Source organism: Chelonia mydas, chromosome 2 (genome assembly GCF_015237465.2).
Source record: "Chelonia mydas isolate rCheMyd1 chromosome 2, rCheMyd1.pri.v2, whole genome shotgun sequence".
NCBI lineage: Eukaryota > Metazoa > Chordata > Testudines > Cheloniidae > Chelonia > Chelonia mydas.
In genome coordinates, this window is record NC_057850.1 from 175,545,199 (window position 1) to 175,569,731 (window position 24,533).

The 24,533-nt window shown below is 40.1% G+C and overlaps 1 protein-coding gene across 1 annotated transcript in view; it reads right to left on the bottom strand.

Moving 5' to 3' along the window:
• BMPER (BMP binding endothelial regulator) overlaps positions 1-24,533 on the bottom strand; it is a 192,391-nt gene that overhangs the window by 126,728 nt on the left and 41,130 nt on the right. Inside the window, exons 5-6 of the mRNA XM_007064353.4 lie at positions 23,507-23,597; positions 22,450-22,532 (exon numbers count right to left, since the gene is read on the bottom strand). Coding sequence (XP_007064415.2) covers positions 22,450-22,532; positions 23,507-23,597 — 174 coding nt within the window. The remainder of the gene's footprint in view (positions 1-22,449; positions 22,533-23,506; positions 23,598-24,533) is intronic.

Sequence of the window (24,533 nt, forward strand, 5' to 3'; positions counted from 1 at the left end):
TACAAAGAAAAAAAAAGACTGGCAGTATTAAAAAAAAAAAACCACACAAATCTCTATCCTTCTCTGTACTTGCTTTAAAATTAAGAGGAAAAGAATGGTGCAGTGCAGCCCATTGAGTGCCTTTTTGATTCGTTTTAATTTTGCTTTAAGAGCAGCAATAAACTAGCCAAATGACATGTGTACACTAAAACCTCTTAATTTTTATGCATATAAAACCTTTTTAAAATTTTTCTTTCTGGACTTCGGCTCAGGACACATATATATCCCAGAATGGGGTCTCCATTGCCTACCAACCTTATATAGGGGAAGGTGACAGGGGCGGTTCTTACTACAGTCAGTGAGATTAAGCTGTTCCGTTATGAGACAGTGGGCGGTTTCACCTTGTCCTTTCAATCTGGTCTGGTCTGCATTTTATTCTCTTTATAATTCTTAGCCTCATTACCAGCAACAATTCTCATTCTAGCAAGGTGAGATAATCAGCTTTCCCTTGAGAGCAAGATAGTTTCATTAGAAGGCCACTAGGTGGTGCTGGAAAACAAGATGGTCATACATGGCTCTCTGCAGAGAAAGTCTCTGGGTCCTCATCTTGTAGATGCAATGTGTGCATGAATATATATATTTAGCATTGCACTAGTAATGTTATAGTCAAGAAGAATACTCTATATAAAAAAGTGTATTTTCAACCAGTCAAAAACTGGCAAAAGAATCCTTTCAGATCAAAATTTTCCATGCTCCATTTAGTCCGAGTAATTTTTTAAAGATTTTGTATAATGTTTGACATTTGCTTTGCCCATTTTTGTTTTACCAGATAGTAAAACGATAAATTAAAATTCTAAATCCAATTCATCCCTGAATTAACTCTACTGAAATTAATGTAATAAACCAGGGCTTAAATTGTCTCAATGATTTGCAGAGGTTTTGTGCTCAAATTTCCCAAAATGGCCTATTTTTATAACCTAGACATAGCATAGACAACTCTTTAGTGACTACCAATCTCTTTTCCTAGTTAGGCTGTCAGAAATATGTAATAAAAAATTATATATTATTGAGCTTACTTAGTTGTCAGTTTCATAACATCCATTGTGCCTTTGAAATCTAATGTTGACGAAGAAAATTAATCTTAAAATGCTGGAATATTCCACTAGAGGAGCCATTTTTATTTTACTGTTCTGATCTCTTTGTTGCCATGTTGTTTCCCTAAGGTAAAAGATAAATACATTTCAAACTCCAACAAAAGAAGACAGAAGGGAATTGCATTAAGGAAGGAGTGAAATCCTGACTCCAGTGAAGTCAATGGGAATTTTGCCATTGATTCCATTGGGGCCAAGATTTCATTCCTCATCTTACTGCTACAGCTGCAGAACTCCATCAACTCTAACAAGAGCTGAAGGTGTTCTCTTTCTTTTAAAAAATCAGGCCTTTTATATTTTGGTATCTAAATGTAGAGTTAAGAACATAACCTTAAGCAACCAAATTTAAAACTGTTGGCTTTAGTCTTTTTTAGTGTTTTTCCTCTCCGCTGAAATTTTGGAACCTTGTGTTCTCTAAGCAATTCCATCTATTAATAAGCTAAAGGAAAACCTGAGAGTTTTCCTATACTATAGAGAGGAGTGGGCACTCTGATTCTAATTTCCAGCCACTAAAAGAGAAACTGCCATTCCTTAAATGTATGCCTCTACAATTTTTTGATTTGGGATTACTTTACTATTAATTTTAGATGTTTGTAAAGAGGACCACATATAAAAATTAAATTTTTTATCCAAACACTTTTGAACTGTGGATATTTGATGAGAGGGTAGTTGCTTATTTACATTTTAAATGTTATTCTAGAATGAATAGATACTTTCCAAATCTTATTTTTGCTCCCAGGTTGGAGAGAGAGGCTGGAGTCTGATGCTATCTCTGATACAACTAGAACCAGGAATATAATTCTTCGTGAATGCATGCTTTATAAATTTGGCCATTATTGCTCATAAATTGTGAAAGGGTGTGATTTACTCAAATGTATCCACTCTACAAAAATCACTTGTTTAATTCATTCTTGGTTTGTAGCTTATTCACAAGCAGATTTATTGCCAGTGTTTGAGAGGCAAAATTTGAGCTGTTTTCACTGGACACACTTGGTACATTACATATTATTCTTCTGTGTTCTGATTTGGCAATGGTCATCCCTAGGATCAGGCATCCTATGTGAATAAAAATGATTGTTAATTTGAAATGTGCTTGGCAAATATTTTTCAATATTTACTTAAAACTTGCTGTTTCAGTAAACATTACAGCCAGTAAACTTGGTCACTAAAATATTCATAGGAAGCAAATGCAGTAAAAGAAAATTCATGTAGAAGTTTGAACAAATATTGGTGGAAATTTTGTTGCAGCATACACACCCAACTGCTCCTCACATGTCATCAGAGCAATGAAAGAGAGCAGACAAGCAGAATCCCCGTTCAGTTTGGGAACAGAAATGTGTCCACCATTGTCTCTTTCCCTAAAACTTCTAGTCTGAGGGAACAATGTTGTAGGTTGTGTCCACACTACAGACCGCAGCACTGAAAAGCAAACCACATACACACTGCAGTGCATAGCTATATGGCAAAGAGAAAGCAGAAGGGAAAGATTTCAGCTGCTCCCACTGCCACAGCCTTTCCCCCACTAAGGCCGCGTGGATGCAGCGGGGGAAAGGCTCAGCCTTTCCCCACTGTGTGAGCATTTCCGTGCGGAGGAGCTTCCCTGCTATCCCTCCCCCTCCCTGCCCACTGAAACTTTTCCCTGTACCGGAAAGGACTCTTGCAGCGGGACACTACACTGCTAAAAATAGCAATATAGAGGGGAGGCTCATCTTGGGCCAGTAGAGAACACATAGAGTATGTACTCCAGGTACACACCTGCACCCTTCAGGCATACCTTTACTCTGACTGGCTTAATCCATGCCTCACAGTCTCCACTGCTGTTTATACCTGTGCCAGGGGGAGGCTATGCATGTACACGCAGTACATGTTGCCGAAAGAATCCTGAAGTGTAGACGTACCCTTAGAGGATTTCACAGAAACTGACTTCTAGGGACAGCAGTTTGATAAAATAAGATACGTAGAAATACGTACCTAACCATACATTATGCAAACTTGATGTGCCTTTCTAGTCAATATACATATTATAAATACCCTAATTTGCCACAATATCAGTGGAAAATGCTGCCAAAACAAGCAGTCATCTCACGGAAATATTAAACACTTGATACCATATCTGGCTTATTGTTCTCCTATAGCTTCTCCCAAGCAAGTTTTATCCTTTGACTTCACTGTTATTATGAAGACTCAGGAGTATAACTGTTCAGTATTTTAATCTTTGCTACACTCACTACCTCAGTATTCAATATCACTGCCTACCCCCTGTCAAAGGAATCAACTGCTGAAACTTCAGGTAATGCCCATCTGAACACTATGTAAAACTAGTGGGACAATTCCACTCCCTGCACTTCAGAAGGCAGTAATCCTATAGCTGACCGCCAGGAATGTAACAACAAAGTGAAAGAAAATGTCTTGCTGGCTTGGTTTCCTCCAGGTGCCAAAATTTATGGTTCTTGTTCACATTCAGCTATTTCACAAAATGTTTGACGTGATAGAAACAGATTCATGGTCAAAAACAGACATTACAGGAGAGACTAACCAATGTATTGTACTTGTAGGCTATCACGACTGAAGTCTGCTGAACACAAGGACAAACACATACACACCCTTGCCTTGATGTAAATCTAAGGAAGCCTACGGGCACAGAACTGTGCAAAAAGTCCAAGGGAGTTAAGAGTTGCCTTCAGGAGAGACCATTGGCTGGTTGCTGAGAGAAATAGTGCATCAGCAATTGCTACATTAGGATTGTTAGGATTAATTGCTATTCAGGAGAAGGAGAATTACACTGTGCAGTCTGGGGCCAAAGTGCTGATGGACACTAATTCTTCATACTATTTGGATTTGGTTATTTTGATTATAGATTGCTTTGTTTTTAAATTGCAGTGCAGCACCCTGAATGCTCTGGTGGGGGAATGAAGCTCATAAAAAGAATTGTATTATCATAATTATTCGATGTTAAGATTTTAGACTAGCCCCCATTTTTTTTCCAGTGAAAAAATGTTATTGAAAAGGGCATTTTAAACTTCATCCTGCTCACAGCAAATTTCCAGGTGTTATACTCTGGAGGGAAAAAAAACCCAAACCCTGCCTATTCTGGGTAAATATGGGTGCAAACTGAAATATGAGATCTGAACCTGCTTGAAATTAGAACTCAGCCCTTTCTCTAGTTCTGGAACATTAATTTTGACACCTAACTAGGGCTGGTTGAAAGTTTATTTGAATAATTGGGTTTGTGACACTGTTTTTGTGAAAAAGTAAAAAAATTTCAACATTGCATAAAAGTTTCCAGCAGACAACCAAAACCTGTTTGTTTTTTCAATAAGTCAAAATTTTCCTCTGAAAATTTCTATGAAAGTGATTTTGTATATATTTTTTTTGTTCGCCAGAAAAAACAAACATGTTCCAACCAGCTCAAAACCTAATGTTGGATAAAATCAGAGACGACAATACAATAAATGTAGAAGAATTGAATCTAGAACGCCTTGAAAACAACTGAACTTTTTGTCATTGACATTTCATTGGATGAGAGTTGTGACAAAATCCCAGTACTGTATCTTGAACTTTCATAACCATGGACAATATACCTAATTATGAGCTAAACGGTGATGTGAAAAAGCAACAACAGTAATGTGGCCATGGAACTCAGAGTGGGGAAGATAGAACAGGAGAAAAGTAAGAGAAACAAATAAAGGAAGTAAGATGATGGAAGCCATGCACCAAGTAACTTGTGAGCTCCTATATCTTGCCTTCAGACACATACACCTACAGTGAACTGCAAGAATAGTTCAATGCCAAATGTGTTGTGCTAGGTTAGCTGGCAGCCAAGCTTTACTCAAGATAGGTGCAAAGAGGAAAGATCAAATTATTGTCAAGTACTGAAGCCATTTTTTTCTTCTCTGTTTTCTTACCTATTTCATTAGTTATTGAATAATTCTGTCTGCTTCTCTCTCAGCCAGACTGGTAGGATCAGTTACGTGTCAAAGTTATAGCATGTTGCAAACAACCTTTATCTTCCGGCACATTAATTTTACACTATTTTCCTCCACTGAGCTCCCAAATACTTATTGACTCCCATCATTAAAAGAGGCATTGAAAATCAGGAATAAATGCGTTAGCATAAAAAAAATGTCCATGGATCTCAAAGTGCTTTATTAGCATAGATTAGACTAACATTCAGCTATGTCAAGGTTGGAACACAGCAGTAATTTAACAGCACACAACACTCATAAGACTGAAAATTAAAGAATAAAAGTAGTATCCAATTTAAACTACAATGTGAATTTAAGTAGCTAGAATGTAATGACAAGATGGAATTTGGCCCTGACATTAGAGCATAACATGCGTTCTTATATATGGGAATTTTAATTATTACAAGTGGACAAGTTGCATTTTATGTCTCATACAAAAGACTTTAAATCTGAACATTTTCAATGCCTACATTTACTCAAATATGCTTTAAAAATAAATATGAAGCACTAGAAAGATCAGCCTTAGTGAAAACAAAATCAAAACACCCCAAACAACAGTGTATTTCCTCTAATCTTTAAAATTTTCTAATCTGTGTAGATCAAAAGAAATCAGATATGAACTATATAGTGAATTTAGTTCATATATGAAAGTTCAATTTAGTAGCAATATCTGCTATTAAAATGTCATGGCGCAATTCAGAAGTGATGTGTACCAGTTTCAAATTATTAACTACTCCCGATCCGTTTATGATCACAGGGCTCAGTGGAGGAAAAGAAGCTTACAAGAAGTGGAAGATTGGACAAATGACCAGGGAAGAGTATAAAAATATTGCTCAGGCATGCAGGAGTGAAATCAGGAAGGCCAAATCACACCTGGAGTTGCAGCTAGCAAGAGATGTTAAGAGTAACAAGAAGGGTTTCTTCAGGTAAGTTAGCAACAAGAAGAAAGTCAAGGAAAGTGTGGGCCCCTTACTGAATGAGGGAGGCAATCTAGTGACAGAGGATGTGGAAAAAGCTAATGTACTCAGTGCTTTTTTTGCCTCTGTCTTCATGAACAAGGTCAGCTCCCAGACTACTGCACTGGGCAGCACAGCACGGGGAGGAGGTGACCAGCCCTCTATGGAGAAAGAAGTGGTTCGGGACTATTTAGAAAAGCTGGACAAGCACAAGTCCATGGGGCCGGATGCGCTGCATCCGAGAGTGCTAAAGGAGTTGGCGGATGTGATTGCAGAGCCATTGGCCATTATCTTTGAAAACTCACGGCAATCGGGGGGAAGTCCCGGACGACTGGAAAAAGGCTAATGTAGTGCCCATCTTTAAAAAAGGGAAGGAGGAGGATCCGGGGAACTACAGGCCAGTCAGCCTCATCTCAGTCCCTGGAAAAATCATGGAGCAGGTCCTCAAGGAATCAATTCTGAAGCACTTAGAGGAGAGGAAAGTGATCAGGAACAGTCAGCATGGATTCACCAAGGGCAAGTCATGCCTGACTAATCTAATTGCCTTCTATGATGAGATAACTGGCTCTGTGGATGAGGGGAAAATGGTGGAAGTGTTGTTCCTTGACTTTAGCAAAGCTTTTGACACGGTCTCCCACAGTATTCTTGCCAGCAAGTTAAAGAAGTATGGGCTGGATGAATGGACTATAAGGTGGATAGAAAGTTGGCTAGATTGTCAGGCTCAATGGGTAGTGATCAATGGCTCCATGTCTAGTTGGCAGCCGGTATCAAGTGGAGTGCCCCAAGGGTCGGTCCTGGGGCCGGTTTTGTTCAATATCTTCATAACTGATCTGGAGGATGGTGTGGATTGCACCCTCAGCAAATTTGCAGATGACACTAAACTGGGAGGAGAGGTAGATATGCTGGAGGGTAGGGATAGGATACAGAGGGACCTAGACAAATTAGAGGATTGGGCCAAAAGAAATCTGATGAGGTTCAACAAGGACAAGTGCAGAGTTCTGCACTTAGGATGGAAGAATCCCATGCACCGCTACAGACTAGTGACCGAATGGCTCGGCAGCAGTTCTGCAGAAAAGGACCTGGGGTTACAGTGGACGAGAAGCTGGATATGAGTCAACAGTGTGCCCTTGTTGCCAAGAAGGTCAATGGCATTTTGGGCTGTATAAGTAGGGGCATTGCCAGCAGATCGAGGGACGTGATCGTTCCCCTCTATTCAACATTGGTGAGGCCTCATCTGGAGTACTGTGTCCAGTTTTGGGCCCCACACTACAAGAAGGATGTGGAAAAATTGGAAAACGTCCAGCAGAGGGCAACAAAAATGATTAGGGGACTGGAACACATGACTTATAAGGGGAAGCTGAGGGAACTGGGATTGTTTAGTCTGCGGAAGAGAAGAATGAGGGGGGATTTGATAGCTGCTTTCAACTACCTGAAAGGGGGTTCCCAAGAGGATGGATCTAGACTGTTCTCAGTGGTAGCAGACGACAGAACAAGGAGTAATGTTCTCAAGTTGCAGTGGGGGAGGTTTCGGTTGGATATTAGGAAAAACTTTTTCAGTGGAGGGTGGTGAAACACTGGAATGCGTTACCTAAGGAGGTGGTGGAATCTCCTTCCTTAGATATTTTTAAGGTCAGGCTTGACAAAGCCCTGGCTGGGATGATTTAGTTGGGGATTGGTCCTGCTTTGAGCAGGGGGTTGGACTGGATGACCTCCTGAGGTCCCTTCCAACCCTGATATTCTATGATTCTATGATTCAAGAAATACAAATTCAGTTTCAATCACAATGGCAACAGACAACGAAACAAGCACTCTTACACTTCAGGGTCTCTCCCTCTCATATAATAGAACCTCTGAGTTTCGAACATCTCGGGAATGGAGGCTGTTCATAACTCTGAAATGTTCGTAATGCTGAACAAAACATTATGGTTATTCTTTCAAAAGTTTACAACTGAACATTGACTTAATACAGCTTCGAAACTTTACTATGCGGAAAAAAAATGCTGCTTTCCCTTTTTTTAGTAGTTTTCATATAGTACGGTATAGTACTGTGTTGTATTTGCTTTTTTTTTTTTCCCTGGGGTCTCTGCTGCTGCCTGATTGTGCACTTCCAGTTCCAAATGATGTGTGTGGTTGACTGGTCAGTTCGTAATTCTAGCGTTCGTAACTCTGAGCTTCTACCGTACTTTTCATGAGGGGAAGGAGAGTGTCTAGCACAGTGTAGAGTGGCTCGCACAGTGCTTTTGCCATTAAAAAGCAAAAAACAAATAGCTAGATGTGAATCTTAAAATGTATCCGAACCGCAGTATAATACCAGCCAAGTGGCTCTTGGACTCTTTATAAAATGTTTTGCAAACAAATGCTCTGATAATTGACAAGCTGTTGCTTTTATGACTTCCTACCACAACTTGTGGGAATCTTTTAGACCTAAATCAATTTTACAAACAAGTTGTCCCCTGAGATGTCATACACATTCAATTTAAAGCAATTTATTAAAAGTGCTACTGCAGCCAAATATAAACTCATTACGATTTTTGGACACATCTAAGGCCCGCCTTCCATCCCCTGCTGGCTTCAGGGTCTTATTTTGTTTGTTTGTTTGTTTTTTAACCAGGTCCCATGGTTTCCTCACTTGCATGCCCCCCCCCCCTTTCTGCTTTGTTTTCTCTGGGAGACAGCTTTTTACACTGTCTCAGAAGTTACAGCAAAGGTGTTTGCCGTCTTCAGGGAAGCCAATGAAAAGCATCCTCTTCATCACAGGCAGCCTATTAACAGCCCACTTTTATGGCCAAAACTTTGTGTACTTAATTCTTCTTTTTCAATCAGAGCAATCAATTCTGGCTTGTTAATTCGGAAGTTTTACAAACGACTGGGCAGATTCTCAGGTGGCATAAATTGTTGGCTCTGTTGAAGCTGAGGGAGCTTCGACAGCTTACACCTACTGAGGATCTGCCCATAGGACTTGTTGCCCTTTAGCATCATCATGTAAGGCCTGGGCTACACAGAAAATTAGGTCAGTTTAACTATGTTGGTCAGGGGTGCAAAAAATCCACACCCCTGAGTGGTAGTGTTAAGCCGACCTAAGTCCCTGCATAGTCATTGCTACGTCGATGGAAGAATTCTTCCATTGACCTAGCTACCACCTCTCAGGGCGGTAGACTGCCTACACCAATAGTAGAAGCCCTCCCACTGGAATAGGAAATATCTACATTGAAGTGCTGCAGCTGCACTTCTGTGGTGTTTTAAGTGTAGACATACCCTAAATTTTCAAGTGGCATTCAGTTAATAAACTTTAAGAACATAAAAGTATCTTCCCCTGTGTACTCATTTTGTCTATAGCATCCTTCAGAGGTTTAAATGAAATGAACAAGCAAAGGTCACTTATATCTCAGTTTTTAAACCCCATAAAACTGCATTCTGTGTAGTGTCTCTCATGCAAGCCATAGCCCACAATGCTGCAGCAAGTTAAACAACATGGTTGCTGAGGTCCTGTCTACATGAAGGAAATTTACAGTCATGTAACTATATCAACATTGATACATCTGCTTCAAACCACTAAAGGAGGTGTGCTACCACGAAGCAGGGCTGACAGCTGTGCTGATTTATCTGGTAACATGCTGAAGAAAACGGCTCTGGTGTCGGCACCACTTTGTGTCACTGCAGTGTATCTGCTTTAGACACGTTGCCAATATAATGGCAGGTTTCAGAGTAGCAGCCGTGTTAGTCTGTATCTATTACAGCCTCTTACAGTTTGTATGGCAACTTCCACCTTCTCTGTATATATATATATATATCTTCTTACTATATGTTCCATTCTATGCATCCGATGAAGTAGGCTGTAGCCCGCGAAAGCTTATGCTCTAATAAATTTTTTAGTCTCTAAGTGCCACAAGTACTCCTGTTCTTATTGCCAATATAGTTACACCAGCATGAATTCTCTCAATGTAGATAGGGCCAAAGCTAAAATCAAGATCAATGCAGAGTGAGACAGAAATTATGAGGTGTAGGCAAGGGAGAAATGTTTTTTTCAGATGAGATTTGTGATAGCTTTGAGGCAGAAAAATACAATACAACAAGGCAGGAACTGAAAAGACGAATGCTCTTCTCACAATAGCAAGAGGACAAAGCTGGTGCTCCAATCCACTGCCTTTACTTTACCAGTGTACCCAGCCTTTGCTGTCCACCACTCAGCTTCTCCCTCAAAGTCCTCCGGGCTTTCTCCCATGTCATCCCACTGGACCACTCTGAGTCAGTGACCTGTTGCTTCATTATTTACCACTGTCCCAATTTGTGAATGTCATCTGAAAACTTTATCAATGATGATTTTATGGTTTCTTCCAGGTCACTGATAACAATGTTAACTAGCATAGGGCCAAGAACCAGTCCCTGAGGGACCCTACTGGAAAAAACACACCCACTTCATGAAAATTACACTACTGGAGCAACGTAAATGGGCCTTAGTACAAAGGAGAATAAAGTCCATAGAGCCAAAAAGATTTGTTTGGGTAGGAGCTGAATCAAATATGCTTATATGTGGTCCAGGAAGATGCAGTGATTCACATTGTCAATGGCTGTCCCATTGTGAAGGTAAACAAGAGTGGAGAACAAGCCTTCATCAAAACCAAGTAGGCCATAAGTACATGGGAAAGAGCACTCTGTAAAAGATAGCCAGAGTGTAATCCAGTTTATAAATGGCCATGGATAAAGTTGTGAGAGAGGCACTATGAAAGATGGGAGTAAAACTACTTTCTTACACACCTTCCTGAAAAAACAAACATGGCAGATGACTCAGCTGTAGCGACAGACAGAGCTGAGCAAACAACTGATTTTCTGATTTGGCGGCCAAACTGAAATATCTAAAAAAAAAAATTGGTTAGTTTCACTTTGTAACAATTTTTCTTTTTTTTTCTGTCAAAACAAAACAAAAAAATATTGTTTGGGTTGAATAAATATTTCAAATGGAGTTTCAAAACAACTTTTTCTTAACAAAATGTCAATCTGAAATGACATTTTCAAAATGAACCATTCTGAGATTTCATTTTGAAAATGCCAAAACGCAATGTTTCAACATTTCCAAAAGTTTTATTTGCCAAAAGTATTCACCAAATTTGTTCCAGATAAGTGAATAGCTTTGGTGTCCTGAAAAACGCATTTCTCCCCCACTTAGTGGCAGATGAGACTGGGAAATTCTTAATGGAAGCGATGAGGACAAAGATGGTTCAGTGCAAAGCAGGAGGGAACTGCTGATCACCTTTTAATTAACCACAATTTGGGGTAATAATAATTAATCACTTGTTTCTCATACCTAACCCTTTACCAGCAGTCACACATTCAGCATTTTTTTAAATGCTGGCACTTTATGTCTAGTTACAGACTAATGATGCTGCCTGGTCTGATTCTGCACAGATCAGTAGCATCTACAGGGCTCTGAGAGTGAGGGTGGAGGAGTCAGGGGTGCACAAGTAGAGCATAAGGTCACAGGCAGAGAGATGCATCCTGGAAATATATGCATAGTTGTGCAGGTGGTTTTGATAGGAGGGATTCGGCTTCCTTGGCCATGTGATGCTGCTGTGGGAAAGATGATTAATGAGAAGAGAGGGGGTCCACACATCCAAGAAGGGGAAGAACATCTTCATGCACCAACTTACCACCCTAGTGAGAAGGACTTTAAACTAGCTTCAAAGGGGGCAGGTGACAAAAGCCCACAGGTAAGCATAAAAACAAGGTGATCTAAAACAAACTATTAATGTTGGGGAAGAAATGGAAAATTACAATAGGCTCACAGGAGCAACAAGAATGAAATGATTGGGAGAATCTACTCCACATCTTAGCTGTCAATATACAAATGCGAGGAGTATTCAGAATAAATAGGAAGAACACGAAGTGTTAGTACTTAACCTAAATTATGACTTGACTGGCATCAGAGAGACTTGTTGGGATAAATCTCATGACCAGCATATTGGTATAGAGGGGGATAGCTTGTTTGGGGAAAAAGGGAGTATGCGTTGCATTATATATCAAGAAAACACTTGTTCTGAGGTCCTGAAGGAGGTGAGAGGAAGACCAGATGAAGGCCTCTGAATAAAGATAAAAGGGGGAAAATAGGGGTGATATCATTGTAGGGGGTCTACTATTGACCACCAAATCAGAACTAGTAGGTGGATGAGGCATTTCTTGACCAAACAACAGAAATATCCAAAACACAAGACCTGGTAATAAGGGAGGGGAGTTTAACTATTCAGACATCTGTTGGAAAAGTAATACAGCAAAACACAAAATTTCCAATAAGTCTTTGGAATGTATTGGGAATAACTTTTTGTTTCAGAATCTGGAGGGAGTAATGAGGGGGACACCATTTCAGACTTATTCTGACCAACAGGGAGGAATTGGTTGTGAATCTGAAAGTGGAAGGCAATTTGGGTGAAAGTGAACATGAAATGGTAGACTTCATGATTCTAAGAAAAGAAAGGAGTGAGCAGCAGAATAAAGTAATGGACTTATGATTTAATTGGGAGTTGGTCCTTCTTTGAGCAGGGGGTTGGACTAGATGACCTCCTGAGGTCCCTTCCAACTCAGATATTCTGTGATTCTATGACTTCAACAAACTCAGAGAACCAGTAGGTAAGAAAATCTAAAGGATAAAGGTGTTCAGGAGAGTGGGTAGTTTCTCAAGGAGATAATATTAAAAGGCACAACTGCAAACTATCCTGATGCAAAGGAAAGAGAGGAAGACTAGTAAGAGACCAATCTGGCTCCATCAGGAGCTCTTTAATGACATGAAAATTAAAAAGGAATCCTACAAAAAAATGGAAACATGGACAAATTGCTAAGGAGGAATACAGAAGAATAGCAAAAGCATGTAGGGACAAAAATCAGAAAGGCTAAGGTTACACCTAACAAGAAACATAAAAGGCAATAAGATAACTTTTTAAAAATACATTAGGAACAAGGGAAAGACAAAGTAAAGTGTCGGTACTTTACTTAGCAGGGAAGGAGAGCTAATAACTGATGACATCAAGAAGGCTGAAGTGTGTAATGCCTATTTTGCTTCAGTCTTCAATAAAAAAAGTTAATGGTTACCAGATACTCAACACAATATTAACAAGAAGGAAGAAATACAAACCAAAATAGGGAAAGAACAGGTTAAAGAATATTTAGCTAAATTAGATGTATTTAAGTCAGCAGAGCCTGATGAAAGTCATCCAAGGGTACTTAAGGAACTAGCCCAAGTAATCTCAGAATGTTTTGCAATTATCTTTGAGAACTCATCAAAAATGGGTGAGGTCCCATAGGACTGGAGACAGGTAAAACACAGTACCTATCTTTTAAAAAGAGAAACAAAGAGGACCCAGGGAATTAGACCAGTCAGCCTAAATTCAATATGTCTAAAGACAGTGGAACAAATTATTAACAATCAATCTGTAAGCACTTAGAGATAATAGGGTTATAAAGAAAAGACAACAGGGATGTGTCAAGAACAATCATACCTAACCAACCTAATTTCTTTCTTTTATAGGGTTACTGGCCTAGTGGATAGGAGAGAAGCAGTAGATGTAATAGATCTTGATTTTAGTAAGGTTTTTGATAATCCCATATGACATTCTCATAAAAAAAACTAGGGAAATGTGGTCTAGACGAAATTACTATAAGGCAGGTGCACAACTGGGTGAAAGACCACACTCAAAGAGTAGTTATCAGTGGTTCACTGTCAAACTGGGAGGCATATCTAGGGGTGGGAATGTCATAGGGATTAGTTAGTCCTGAGTCCAGTACGATTCAATATTTTCATTCAGGACTTGGATAATGGAGTGGAGAGTATGCTTATAAAATTTGCAGGTGACACCAAGCTAGGAGGGAGGCAAACACTTTGGAGGCAAGGATTAGTATTTAAAATGACCTTGACAAATTGGATAATTGGTCTAAATTCAACATATGAAATTCAATAAAGCCAAGTGCAAAGTACTTCACTTAGGAAAAACCAATCAAATTCACAGCTACAACATGGGGAATATTCGTCAAGGTGGTAGTACTGCCAAAAAGGATTTGGGGATTATAGTGGATCAGAAATTGAATATCAGTCAACAAAGTGATGCAGCTGCAAAAAAAGCTCATATTCTGGGGTATATTGACAGGACTGTTGTATGTAAGATATGGGATGTAGTTGTCCTGCCCTACTCTGCACTGGTGAGGCCTCAGCTGGAGTACTATGTCCAATTAGGGTGCCACACTTTAGGAAAGATATGGATAAGCTGGAGAGCAGTCCAGAGGACAGCTACCAAAATGATAAAAACCTTAGAAAACCTGAACTATGAGAAAAAGTTATAAAGCATGTTTAGTCTTGAGAAAAGAAGCTTGAATGGGGACCTGATAACAGTCTTCAAATACATTAAGGACTGTTATGAAGAGGATGATGATCAATTGTCCACCATGTACACTGGAGATAGACAAGTATTGGGCTTAATCTGCATCAAGGGAGATTTAGGTTAGATATTAGCAAAAACTGCATAACTATAAAGGTAGTTAAATTCTGGAATATGCTTCTAAAGGAGGTAGTGGAATCCCCATCATTGCAGGTTTCTAACAACAAGTTGGCTAAACACCAGTCAGGGATGGCCTAAGTAGCAGATTTATTCGGTCCTGCCTCAGCCCAGGGGGCTGGACTTAGGGAGGTCTTGAGGTCCCTTCCAGCCCTACATTTCTATGATTCTATGCATTATTATTAAAGTGTTTAATTGTGTTTCAAATAAATTGTAGTTTATTTTGCTTGTATTTTTACTCTATGGACTTATTTTTTTGGTTTTTAACTTTTCTCCAAAGATTCCTTTTGGACTAAAAGTTCTCAGACTTGTTCTCAGACCCCACTGAATTTTTGAGGGCAGTCTGAATGGCTAAACAGATACTAAAACATGAAAAAAATATATATATCAGTATTTTTCCAGCCATTTTGTTTTTAAAGAAAAGATTGTTCAAACATTTTTTTGTACTTGGATATATCCAAAATTTAATGGATTTAAAATTTCAGACTTGGCACATACACTAGGGAGTCTTCAGGGAGGAATGCATATTTTTCTAAGTTTGAAGAAAATTTATTGAATAAACAAATAATGTATAAACAAGGGGAAAGTCTCCTGCTCACTGTTTGAGGGGGTTTGGGGAGCAGGGGGGAGGGCATTTTTTGTTTTGCTGATTACAGTGCACACTAAACCCTTCACCTTGCAGGTTGCTCTACATTCAGAGCGTTTCAGCCATTAGAGGCAGCTCTCAGGACTGGGTCCCTAATGAAGCTATCTAGAAAAATAAACTTGCAAGTGTGTATCTACATAGCTACATAAGGTCCAAAACAGCCCTTGAGTGACTCACGCTGTCCCTACATCCTAGTAAGGCCTCCCTCCCCTGCAAATCCCTTAGAATCTCGGGTATTAGTGCTAATTGTTCTCCATTCTCATTTTTCTATATAAATCTTTTTTATACTTACATTTCTGATGGATGGAAAGTGAATACTCTACTCTTACCAAAAACCCAACTGGTCACTGTCCCATTTCTGCACTAAGCTCTCTGTCCCCATACATCAAAAGATCCACACAATTTGGAGCTGCATCAGAGCACACCCAATGAATGGAACAGTCAGCAATGGTCTTAGGCACAACAACAACAACAATATGGTGGACATCTGAAACTGCTCCCACCAAATTGGGGGTTAGTTGAAAGGTGGAGTTATGAACAGTTTGTGCCCCCTTCAGTTGTCAGCTATAGGGATTTAAAAAAAAAATGTCTGCAAATTCTTAGAATCCCCTGTCCTCCAAGTTCAGTTCTTGTGGGAAAAGAATCACTTTTCGGTAGCTCTCAATATTTGTAAAATCAAACCATTATGGTATCCTGGCACTTTATAAATCAGTTATTAACTGACTGTAGATGTCTAAAATGTTAATATATGTGGCCTACTAATTGGTTTAGAACCAAATTTTCTCAGTGCAACTTCCATTTCTTTGTGCACAACTTTCTTCACACCATTTTTGCACACTAGCATTTCATGCGCATAAATGTCACACATTTCCTGCACAGACTCACATATGCACATGCAAATCAGGAGCAAATTAGTTTTCTACATATTAATTCTGCAAACTGGTAAAAATAGCGTGAAAAATTTACACATGCACAAATGAGGTTGGGGTTCGGGCCACTTTTAAATTCTGTTCCTTATAGGCTCCAATTTCATGTGCCCCAGTTTAAGTAATTTAACACAGTCAAACTTCATTTGTTTCTAATCACTTCAGAAGACTGACTTAGCAGGTGGGTATTGCCTGTGTGAAACTTAGCTGCATGGAAACAAATGGCAAATATGTTTTTGGAAGACCAACATCAGTAACTGCTTCCCTGTGAATTCCATAGAAGATACCTATTCCCCATTCCTCCCAGTTCAGATATAGTACAACACTCAGCCATCCCAACAATGCAGTAATTCAGCCTCCAGTTGTTTTCCTTATGGGGTAACCTATTACCTCTCTCCCTCTCCCCCAGCAGGACATTTCATGTAAAACTGGTCCTCATCTGTCGCTACTCAATAGCTCTTGCTTCTCTCAGCATGGTGGTACCTCATACCTCCACATACCTCACATGCCAGAGCTCACAAAGCCTAGAGTCTGGGTAACACTGGTATATGAGTGCTTCTGCAATCAAAAGGACCTAGTTATGAGTTTGGAAAACTACTATTTAAAGATAATGGTAACCATGGAGAAGTTTCTCACACAGAGTCACTTTCTTGCCAAGCCTTCCCCCGCCCCCGCTTAAAAAAAACCTGCTACTTCAAAAGAAAAGACACTTAAGATAATTAGAGTCTGACTATTTTAATATAGGCTGTAAGAAAACAAACATGTAAGCCAACTTTTTTTCAGTATGTGAGCAGGAACTCACTCTCTCAGTCTTGTAGAAGTAGTACCTGAGAAATAACAGATTACAGTCACCAGTCCTTCACTTAAATAGGTGCTCACTGAGGGGGACAATCTCCAAGTCTTCTCCAAAACACTCCACTGGCCTAAATCAAGAAATGAAGACTAATGCTAGACAGATGAATTACAGTACAACAGCTGGGTTTCAGTCTATGTGAGAAGAGATCCACATTATCCTGATCACTTTTTTCCCCAAAGAAAGTGAGTCACTTCAAGCCAGCTCACTCCTGACAGGCAATAGAGTGGTGATACATTTTCATTTTCAGCAAAAAACATGAGTCACCCTAAGGACTAGATAGCTCAGTGAAGCGGTAATAGAATACAGAGTCTTTCATCTCCATGTCAGCACTATGAATACAGACTGATTCAACAACAACCCAAAAGTTATTAGCTAGTAGTTGCTTAGTGACCCATGTGAAATGAATCTGATGGTAGTTGTTGTTGTCTTGTCCTGTGATAATCATATTAGGCCACGAAGTTCAAGTATTAGGGTGACCAGATGTCCTGTTTTTAAAGGGAGAGTCCCGTATTTAAGCCCTTCTACAGGTGTCCCTACTTTTCTTAAAAATGGGCAAATTGTCCCATATTTTCTGTCTCTTCCCCCCCCCCCCATCAGTACTGGTGGGTCCTGCTGCTGGCCGGATCCCTGCTCACCAGCCATCCACCCACCAGCAGTGGGGGTCCAGTAGCCGACGATGCGGGAGGGGGTGCAAGGCTGGTGGCGTGGCGGGGCAGAACTGCAGTGCATGGGGCCAGGCCACTCCCCCCTGTTGGTTAATCAGCGCATCCCCCACTGCATGCCAGCTCTCGGCCAGAAGGAGCCTGCCCCCCTGTCCCGTTTCCAGCTGGCACTGGCTGCATGCTGCGCACTGTAGCGGCTGGTGAGTGCGGGCAGACGCCAGCTGGTTACGTGTCGCCTCTGCTGTCCACCCATCGGCCCTTTACATGCTCCCCATCTCCCTGCCCTCTCCCTGCTTTGCTCCTTCACCACCACCCCCCAGCCCCGCTGCTCCTCCATATACTCACCAGGTCATCAGGTATCTCACTCCCCCATACACCAATGTATGATGGAACCTATCTGGAGGTTTCGGTCCAATTTCAAGTAGAGAATAGCTAACACCACAAATCGGGCTAAGTGGGGAGCCTTATTAGTGAGCTCAGCAGAGAGGATAAGGATTGAATATCCTTGGAGACTGAACTACCTATACACCCATGGAAATGGATTCTGTCTAGTTCAGAATTAAGAAACATGGGCATAGCAGTGTGAAGAAGATTGCTCAGCCGCTGCCTACTCTGTATATTTTCTACAGATTAAAAGGACACTTCGGTCTCCAGTGCACTCAATCTGGCACTATTCTCAGGCACTAAATTCACATAAATAAATAAATAAACAAACAAGTCATAATTATCCTCTCTTATGCTTTTTGGGCTCAGCCATATTCAACAGGCAGTCTTCTGTTGTAAACAGTACAGAATTGCACCACTTCATTGGGTGAAGATGTGCAGGAATTCTGACTTTTCCTAACTTTGGAGTGCTTACATTTCCAACCTTAACATTTTTAAGGTAGATTTTTGGAAGTAATATCAGTATAGCTGCTTTTGATGAATTTACTGAGTGCAGACCATCATTCAGAGAAGACAATACTCATTCTTGTTCTCCCAACTTTAATAGTTAACTTTAATCCCCTGGCCATTTATCCTACCAGCTCTGATGGATCTATATTCTGGACCCCCTACCATAAGTCATTAAAAAGTTACGTTCTTAGTCCCTAGTTTCGTCTAACACTGAAATGTGATTGTCACAAGGTGTTTATATCCACAAGTCCTTTGTCAACACTACAAAAAATATCCTTGCAGAAACTTTTTTTCACTTTATCTCCACTCCTCTTCCCCAAAAGCCATGTGGAATAGTTCCAATCTCACTTCACAGTAGAAATCTAATTAGGAGTGAGGAAATACCTTTCATCTAATAAAGTCCTCACATGTTACAGCACATCACTCACAAGGCTGTTCCCATACTATCGCATGACTAGATAGGTATCTTAAATAAGACATCCGCTGACCACTCAGATAAGAGATTCACTACAAACCCCTTCTTTAAAGGAAAAGGGCACAGAACAGGCAGTAAACTGCTATCACAGTTCTTAAGCTGGTCCATTGTTCGCCTCCAATTTAAATTACATAGAAGGTAATATGGCCCCAAATTCTGAAGAAAACAAAATAGGCAAGAAGCAGTTAGGGGGAAGGGGTGGAGGAGTGAGAGAGATAACAATGAGCATGAGTTACAAAAGGAACACTGCCTTGTTACTGTGTGCAAGATTCAAAAGGGACTGGACTTTTGTATGGATATCACAAATATCGGCAGCTGTTATAATGAAATACATCAGCCCTTCTTTGTAATGGATATTAAAACTCATGCTTCAGGGTTTAAGTCAACCTCTAATTATTAGAGACTATAATGAGACCTAGATGGGGGACAGATTATCCTAGGTCTACCTGCTGCAGGGCTCTTGTACCTTCTTCTGAAGTATCTGGTGCAGGCCACTGTCAGAGAGAGGACACTAGCCTAGATGGACCTTATCCTAGCCCAGTATCCTGTCTTCCCAGCAGTGACCAATGCCAGATGCTTCAGAGGGAATGAACAGAAAAAGGCAATCTATTGAGTGATCCATCCCCAATCATCCAGTCCCAGATTCTGGCAATCAAAGGTTTAGGGACACCCAGAGCATGAGGTTTGCATCCCTGACCATCTTGGCTAATAGCCATTGGTGGACCTATTCTCCATGAACTTATCTAGTTCTTTTTTGAACTCAGTTATACCTTTGGCCTTCAAAACATCCCATGGCAATGAATTCCACAGGTTGACTGTGCGTTGTATGAAAAAGTACTTCTTTATGTTTGCTTTAAACCTCCTGCCTATGAATTTCCTGGGGTGACCCCAAGTTCTTGTGTTATGTGAAGGGGTAAATAACACTTCCTTATTCACTTTCTCCACACCATTCATGATTTCATAGACATCTATCATATGCCCATTTGATAGTCTCTTTTCTAAGATGAAGAGTCCTAGTCTTTTTAATCTCCCCTCATAGAGAAACTGTTCCATATGACTAATCATTTTTGTTGTCCTTCTCTGTGCTTTTTCCAGTTCTACTATATCCTTTTTTTGAGATGGTGCAACCAGAACTGCATACAGTATTCCAGGTGTGTATGTACCATGCATGTATATAGTGGCATTATGATATTTAGTGTCTTATTATCTATCCATTTCCTAATAGTTCCTAACATTCTAATAGCTTTTTTGACTGCTGCTGCACATTGAGCAGATGTTTTTACAGAGCTAACCACGATGATTCCAAGGTCTCCTTCTTGAGTGGCAACAGCTAATTGAGACTCCATCATTTTGTATGTATAGTTGGGATTATGTTTCCCAATGTGCATTACTTTGCATTTATCAACATAGACTGTCATCTGCCATTTTGTTGCCCAGTCACAAGAGATCCTTTTGTAGCTCTTCGCAGTCTGCCTGGGACTTAACTATCTTGAGTAGTTTTGTATCATCTGCAAACTTTGCCACCTCACTCTTTATCCCTTTTTCTAGATCATTTATGACTACGGTGAACAGTACAGGTCCCAGTACAGATCCTTGGGGGACTCAGCTATTTACCCTCTCCACTATGAAATTTGACCATTTATACCTACCCTTTGTTTCCTGTCTTTTAACCAGTTACTGATCCATGAGAAGTCCTTCTTTCTTATCCCATGACTGATTACTTTGTGTAAGGGCCTTTGGTGATGGACCTTGTTAAAGGCTTTCTGAAAGTCCAAGCACACTATATCCACTGGATTGACCTTGTCTGCATGTTTGATGACATCCTCAAATAATTCTAATAGATTTGTGAAGCATGATTTCCCTTCCAAAAGCAGTGTTGACTCTTCCCCATTATATTATGTACATCTAAGTCTGATAACTCTGTTCTTCACTATAGTCTCAACCAATTTTGCCTGGTACTGACATTAGGTTTACTGGACTGTAATTACCTTTTTTAAAAATTGGCATTACATTAGCTAGCCATCAGTCATCTGGTTCAGAGGCTGATTTAAGTAACCGGTTACACACCACGCTTAGTAGTTCTGCAATTTCATATTGGAGTTCCTTCAGAACTTTTGGGTGTGTACCATCTGGTGACTTATTACTCTTTAATTTATCAATTTGTTCCCAAACCTCCTTAAGGAGGTATATAATCTCATCATGACAAGGATGCAATTGCTAATCTCCATATACACAATTGCAAGACAAGGACGAGATCCAGAGTATGCCCTTTCATAAGCGTCAAGATCAAAATCCCTCTGGGTTAGCCCCAAGAAGAGCAGTTGGACATGGGTCTCCTGGCTTCTAGACTTAAGTTCTAATCCTTTCTCTGACACTGACTTGCTGTGTGATGCAGGGCAAGCCACTTAAATTCTACACCTTACTTTCCCCATGTTAAATGGGGTAATGACACTCACCCCCTTTGTAAGCCACTTTCAGGCCCACAAATAAAAAGCACTATATAAAAGTTAACTGTTTATAAGATGTCAGTCAACATATAGGAGCATTATCTGCATAAACACTATGGACAATAAGGATGAACTAGAAAAAAGTTTAGTCATTTCAGCCAGGAACCCAGTGGGATAGTAGGACAGTCGTTACAACTTGGGAAGTTTGAAGGTAACTCTATTCTGGGGCTTTACACTGTAGATGGACACTCTCAGAGGACTTTCTCTGTAATGGGACAATTCCTAGGATGCTAAAAGCACAACCATACATTATTCCTTGCCCTCAGAAGGCTTATGCTGAGCCAGTTAGTTCACTGGTGAGAGCTGTGCCAGCACAAAACCAACAGAATTATACAGTCAGGTCTACAAAAGGCAAGCAAAGACAGGTGCCATCCCCATATTTTAATCATAGTGGTGAGGACTTTATTAGCCATCCACCTTTCATTAAGCAACATAACCCACAGGATAAGTTTATGCCCCTTGCCATATGATTCTGATATGAAATCCCATGCAAGATCAGTAGGACACATACAACAGATGTTGACCAATAGATGTCATATGAAAATCCTGTCTACGGTTGTCTTATCTCTCTATAATCCAATCTCAACAAGAAACAAAAAGCTCTCACTCAGAACCAGCCTCCCATCTGGACCATCAAATCCCCAGTTCCCAAATACATTGCTCTACCGTCTCAACTACACATAGCCATGAAAAGTATGCCAACTTGGGAATGGAAGTAGTGCTATAGAAAGCAATTGCGTAATGAAATCTTCTAATAAAGCTTGACCTCCAACAATAAGAGGAGAGAAGAGTGTGCATTAGTGTTGCCTCCCCTATAAATATTTTGCAAGTTATGACAATAATAATATGCCTTTTGAAGACTGTAATGTTAGTTACAATATCAGAGAGAGATACTTACAATACAAGAACACTTGGTGCATTTGTTTCCTTCCGGCTGAAATTCCTTTCCTTCATGGTAATGTCTACCTTCAAATATACAACCTGAAAAGCAGACTTTGGGTAAGTGTGACTTAGATCGGGACACTTTGTTTGTTACATGATCGTACTGTAGAATTATGGGGAAAGGAATTACTTTATCCTTTCAGTGATATGCATCCAACAATAAAATGTGCATTGCAGTGCAGTAACCTGTGTAAGCCTTGGGAGCCCTAAAAAGTTAGTTTGGTGCCAGGATGGAGAAGGAAGCGCTTTCATGGATTTACATAGAAAATTTCTTTCATGGCAGATAGTTTGTGCCACATTGTGCCAGGACTCCCATTTTAATCAACTTCTGTTTACAGAAGATTTCACTTTTTTAACAAGGTGCTCATCCACATTAAATTTGGATAGATATAATAAAAAATTAAACATACCAAGCCAATTATACCACTAGAGCAGCAATGGTCTCCTAGTTATATAGTCCTGTAAAAACTAATATGACAAAACTACCCACAAAACAACCCTCCAAACTATCTCCTTCCTTTATTGCCTTGTCATATCATATGTTAGGCCTAAATAATCCCCTGCACACTCAACATAATCCCCATGTTCCTACTCCCAAAACAACCCCCTTCCTATCAATGCTGTGACATGTGACTCCTGGCCCCTCTCCATTCGCATTCTATACATTCATCCCTAAAACATGAACCCCAGCCAGACCCTGCACAGCTGCCCAAACCTCTGGAATACCTCACACATGAAAAACCAGACAAGCTGCATTTTAAACTGTTTAAACTCTTTCTTATACTATCTCCCTCCCCTACTCCACAGCATTAAAAAATGTGTCCCAATATGGGTGTTAAAAAAATATATATCTATTCACTCTATTCCTTATGTCATTCAATACATTCTATTTTACTGGTCCACATTTCAGTAACTTCCTTCCTAATCTCTCCATTATAGTGGATACTTACCAAATCCTAATAACTAGAAATATTGAGCACAGATGGAAGAGTAGAATCCCTAGGAAATCTTACCTGGACAAGTGGGGCAACACATTCCCGGCAGCTCAGAAGGGTTTTTGCAATGGACAACACACTGCATCTCAGATTCTGTTACCACTCCTTCCTGAAATGGAACAAACCAAACCAAACACTATAATAAGGAGCAAAACTGGATGCACAATTAATGACATGATATATGCTGTATAGCAAAACCTTTTCAAATCCCTCTTTCTTTCTGTATCTGCAGGTCACTATCAGGATTCAGATTAATCCACACTCAAAAGAGCACTTGAATCTCCCTGACACCAACCATGAGATTTGTCCTATAATGCGTCAGGTAAGAAACCAAGAACCTTCTTAGGAAAAGGAATTCTGCTTTATCAGGGGTCCCCACCCATAGGAAACTTGGAAATAATCTGCCATGCAGCTTTGATGTAAACAGAACAGACACAAAGCATTCCCTACACTCTCCCCTCAGAGAAAAAAGGCTTAGAAAGGAGATTAAAGCATCTCATTCTGTAGATGAGAGCCTGTTATCTAAGATGCACCTCCTGATAGGTACTAGTAAATTATCATTTCCTGCACTTCTTGTTGAAGAAGCCAAAGTCCTGCTGAATGAATCTGGGCAAGAGTATCTGGATGCAAAGTCTGTTTTTTGTGAACCCAGGAAGCCTAATTTTCAAATCTTGAGCACGTAGGGTAAATAGGATTACCCAGTTCTGCATTTTGGACATTCAGACTGGCACTTAGACAAGTAGGTACTCATTTCACATGCCCAACACTGATCAGACTATCCAAATGTAAGCTTTGAACATCTTATTATAAAGAAAATGTATGGTTATATGCTATGTTGCTCTTGTTTAATTGCAGCCCATAACATTCTCAATGTATGCACATTTAAAAACTGGGCATGCTTTCCTTTTACTTTTCCTCTCTAAAGAGGTTTTGTGGACACAGCCAGTTTTAGATGCCCATGAAAATCATTAATGTAGCAGGCGGGCCTTAGCAAAAAAGGAGCTAGTATCTGACTACCTGGTGCCAAAACGTACCCAGAAAGATC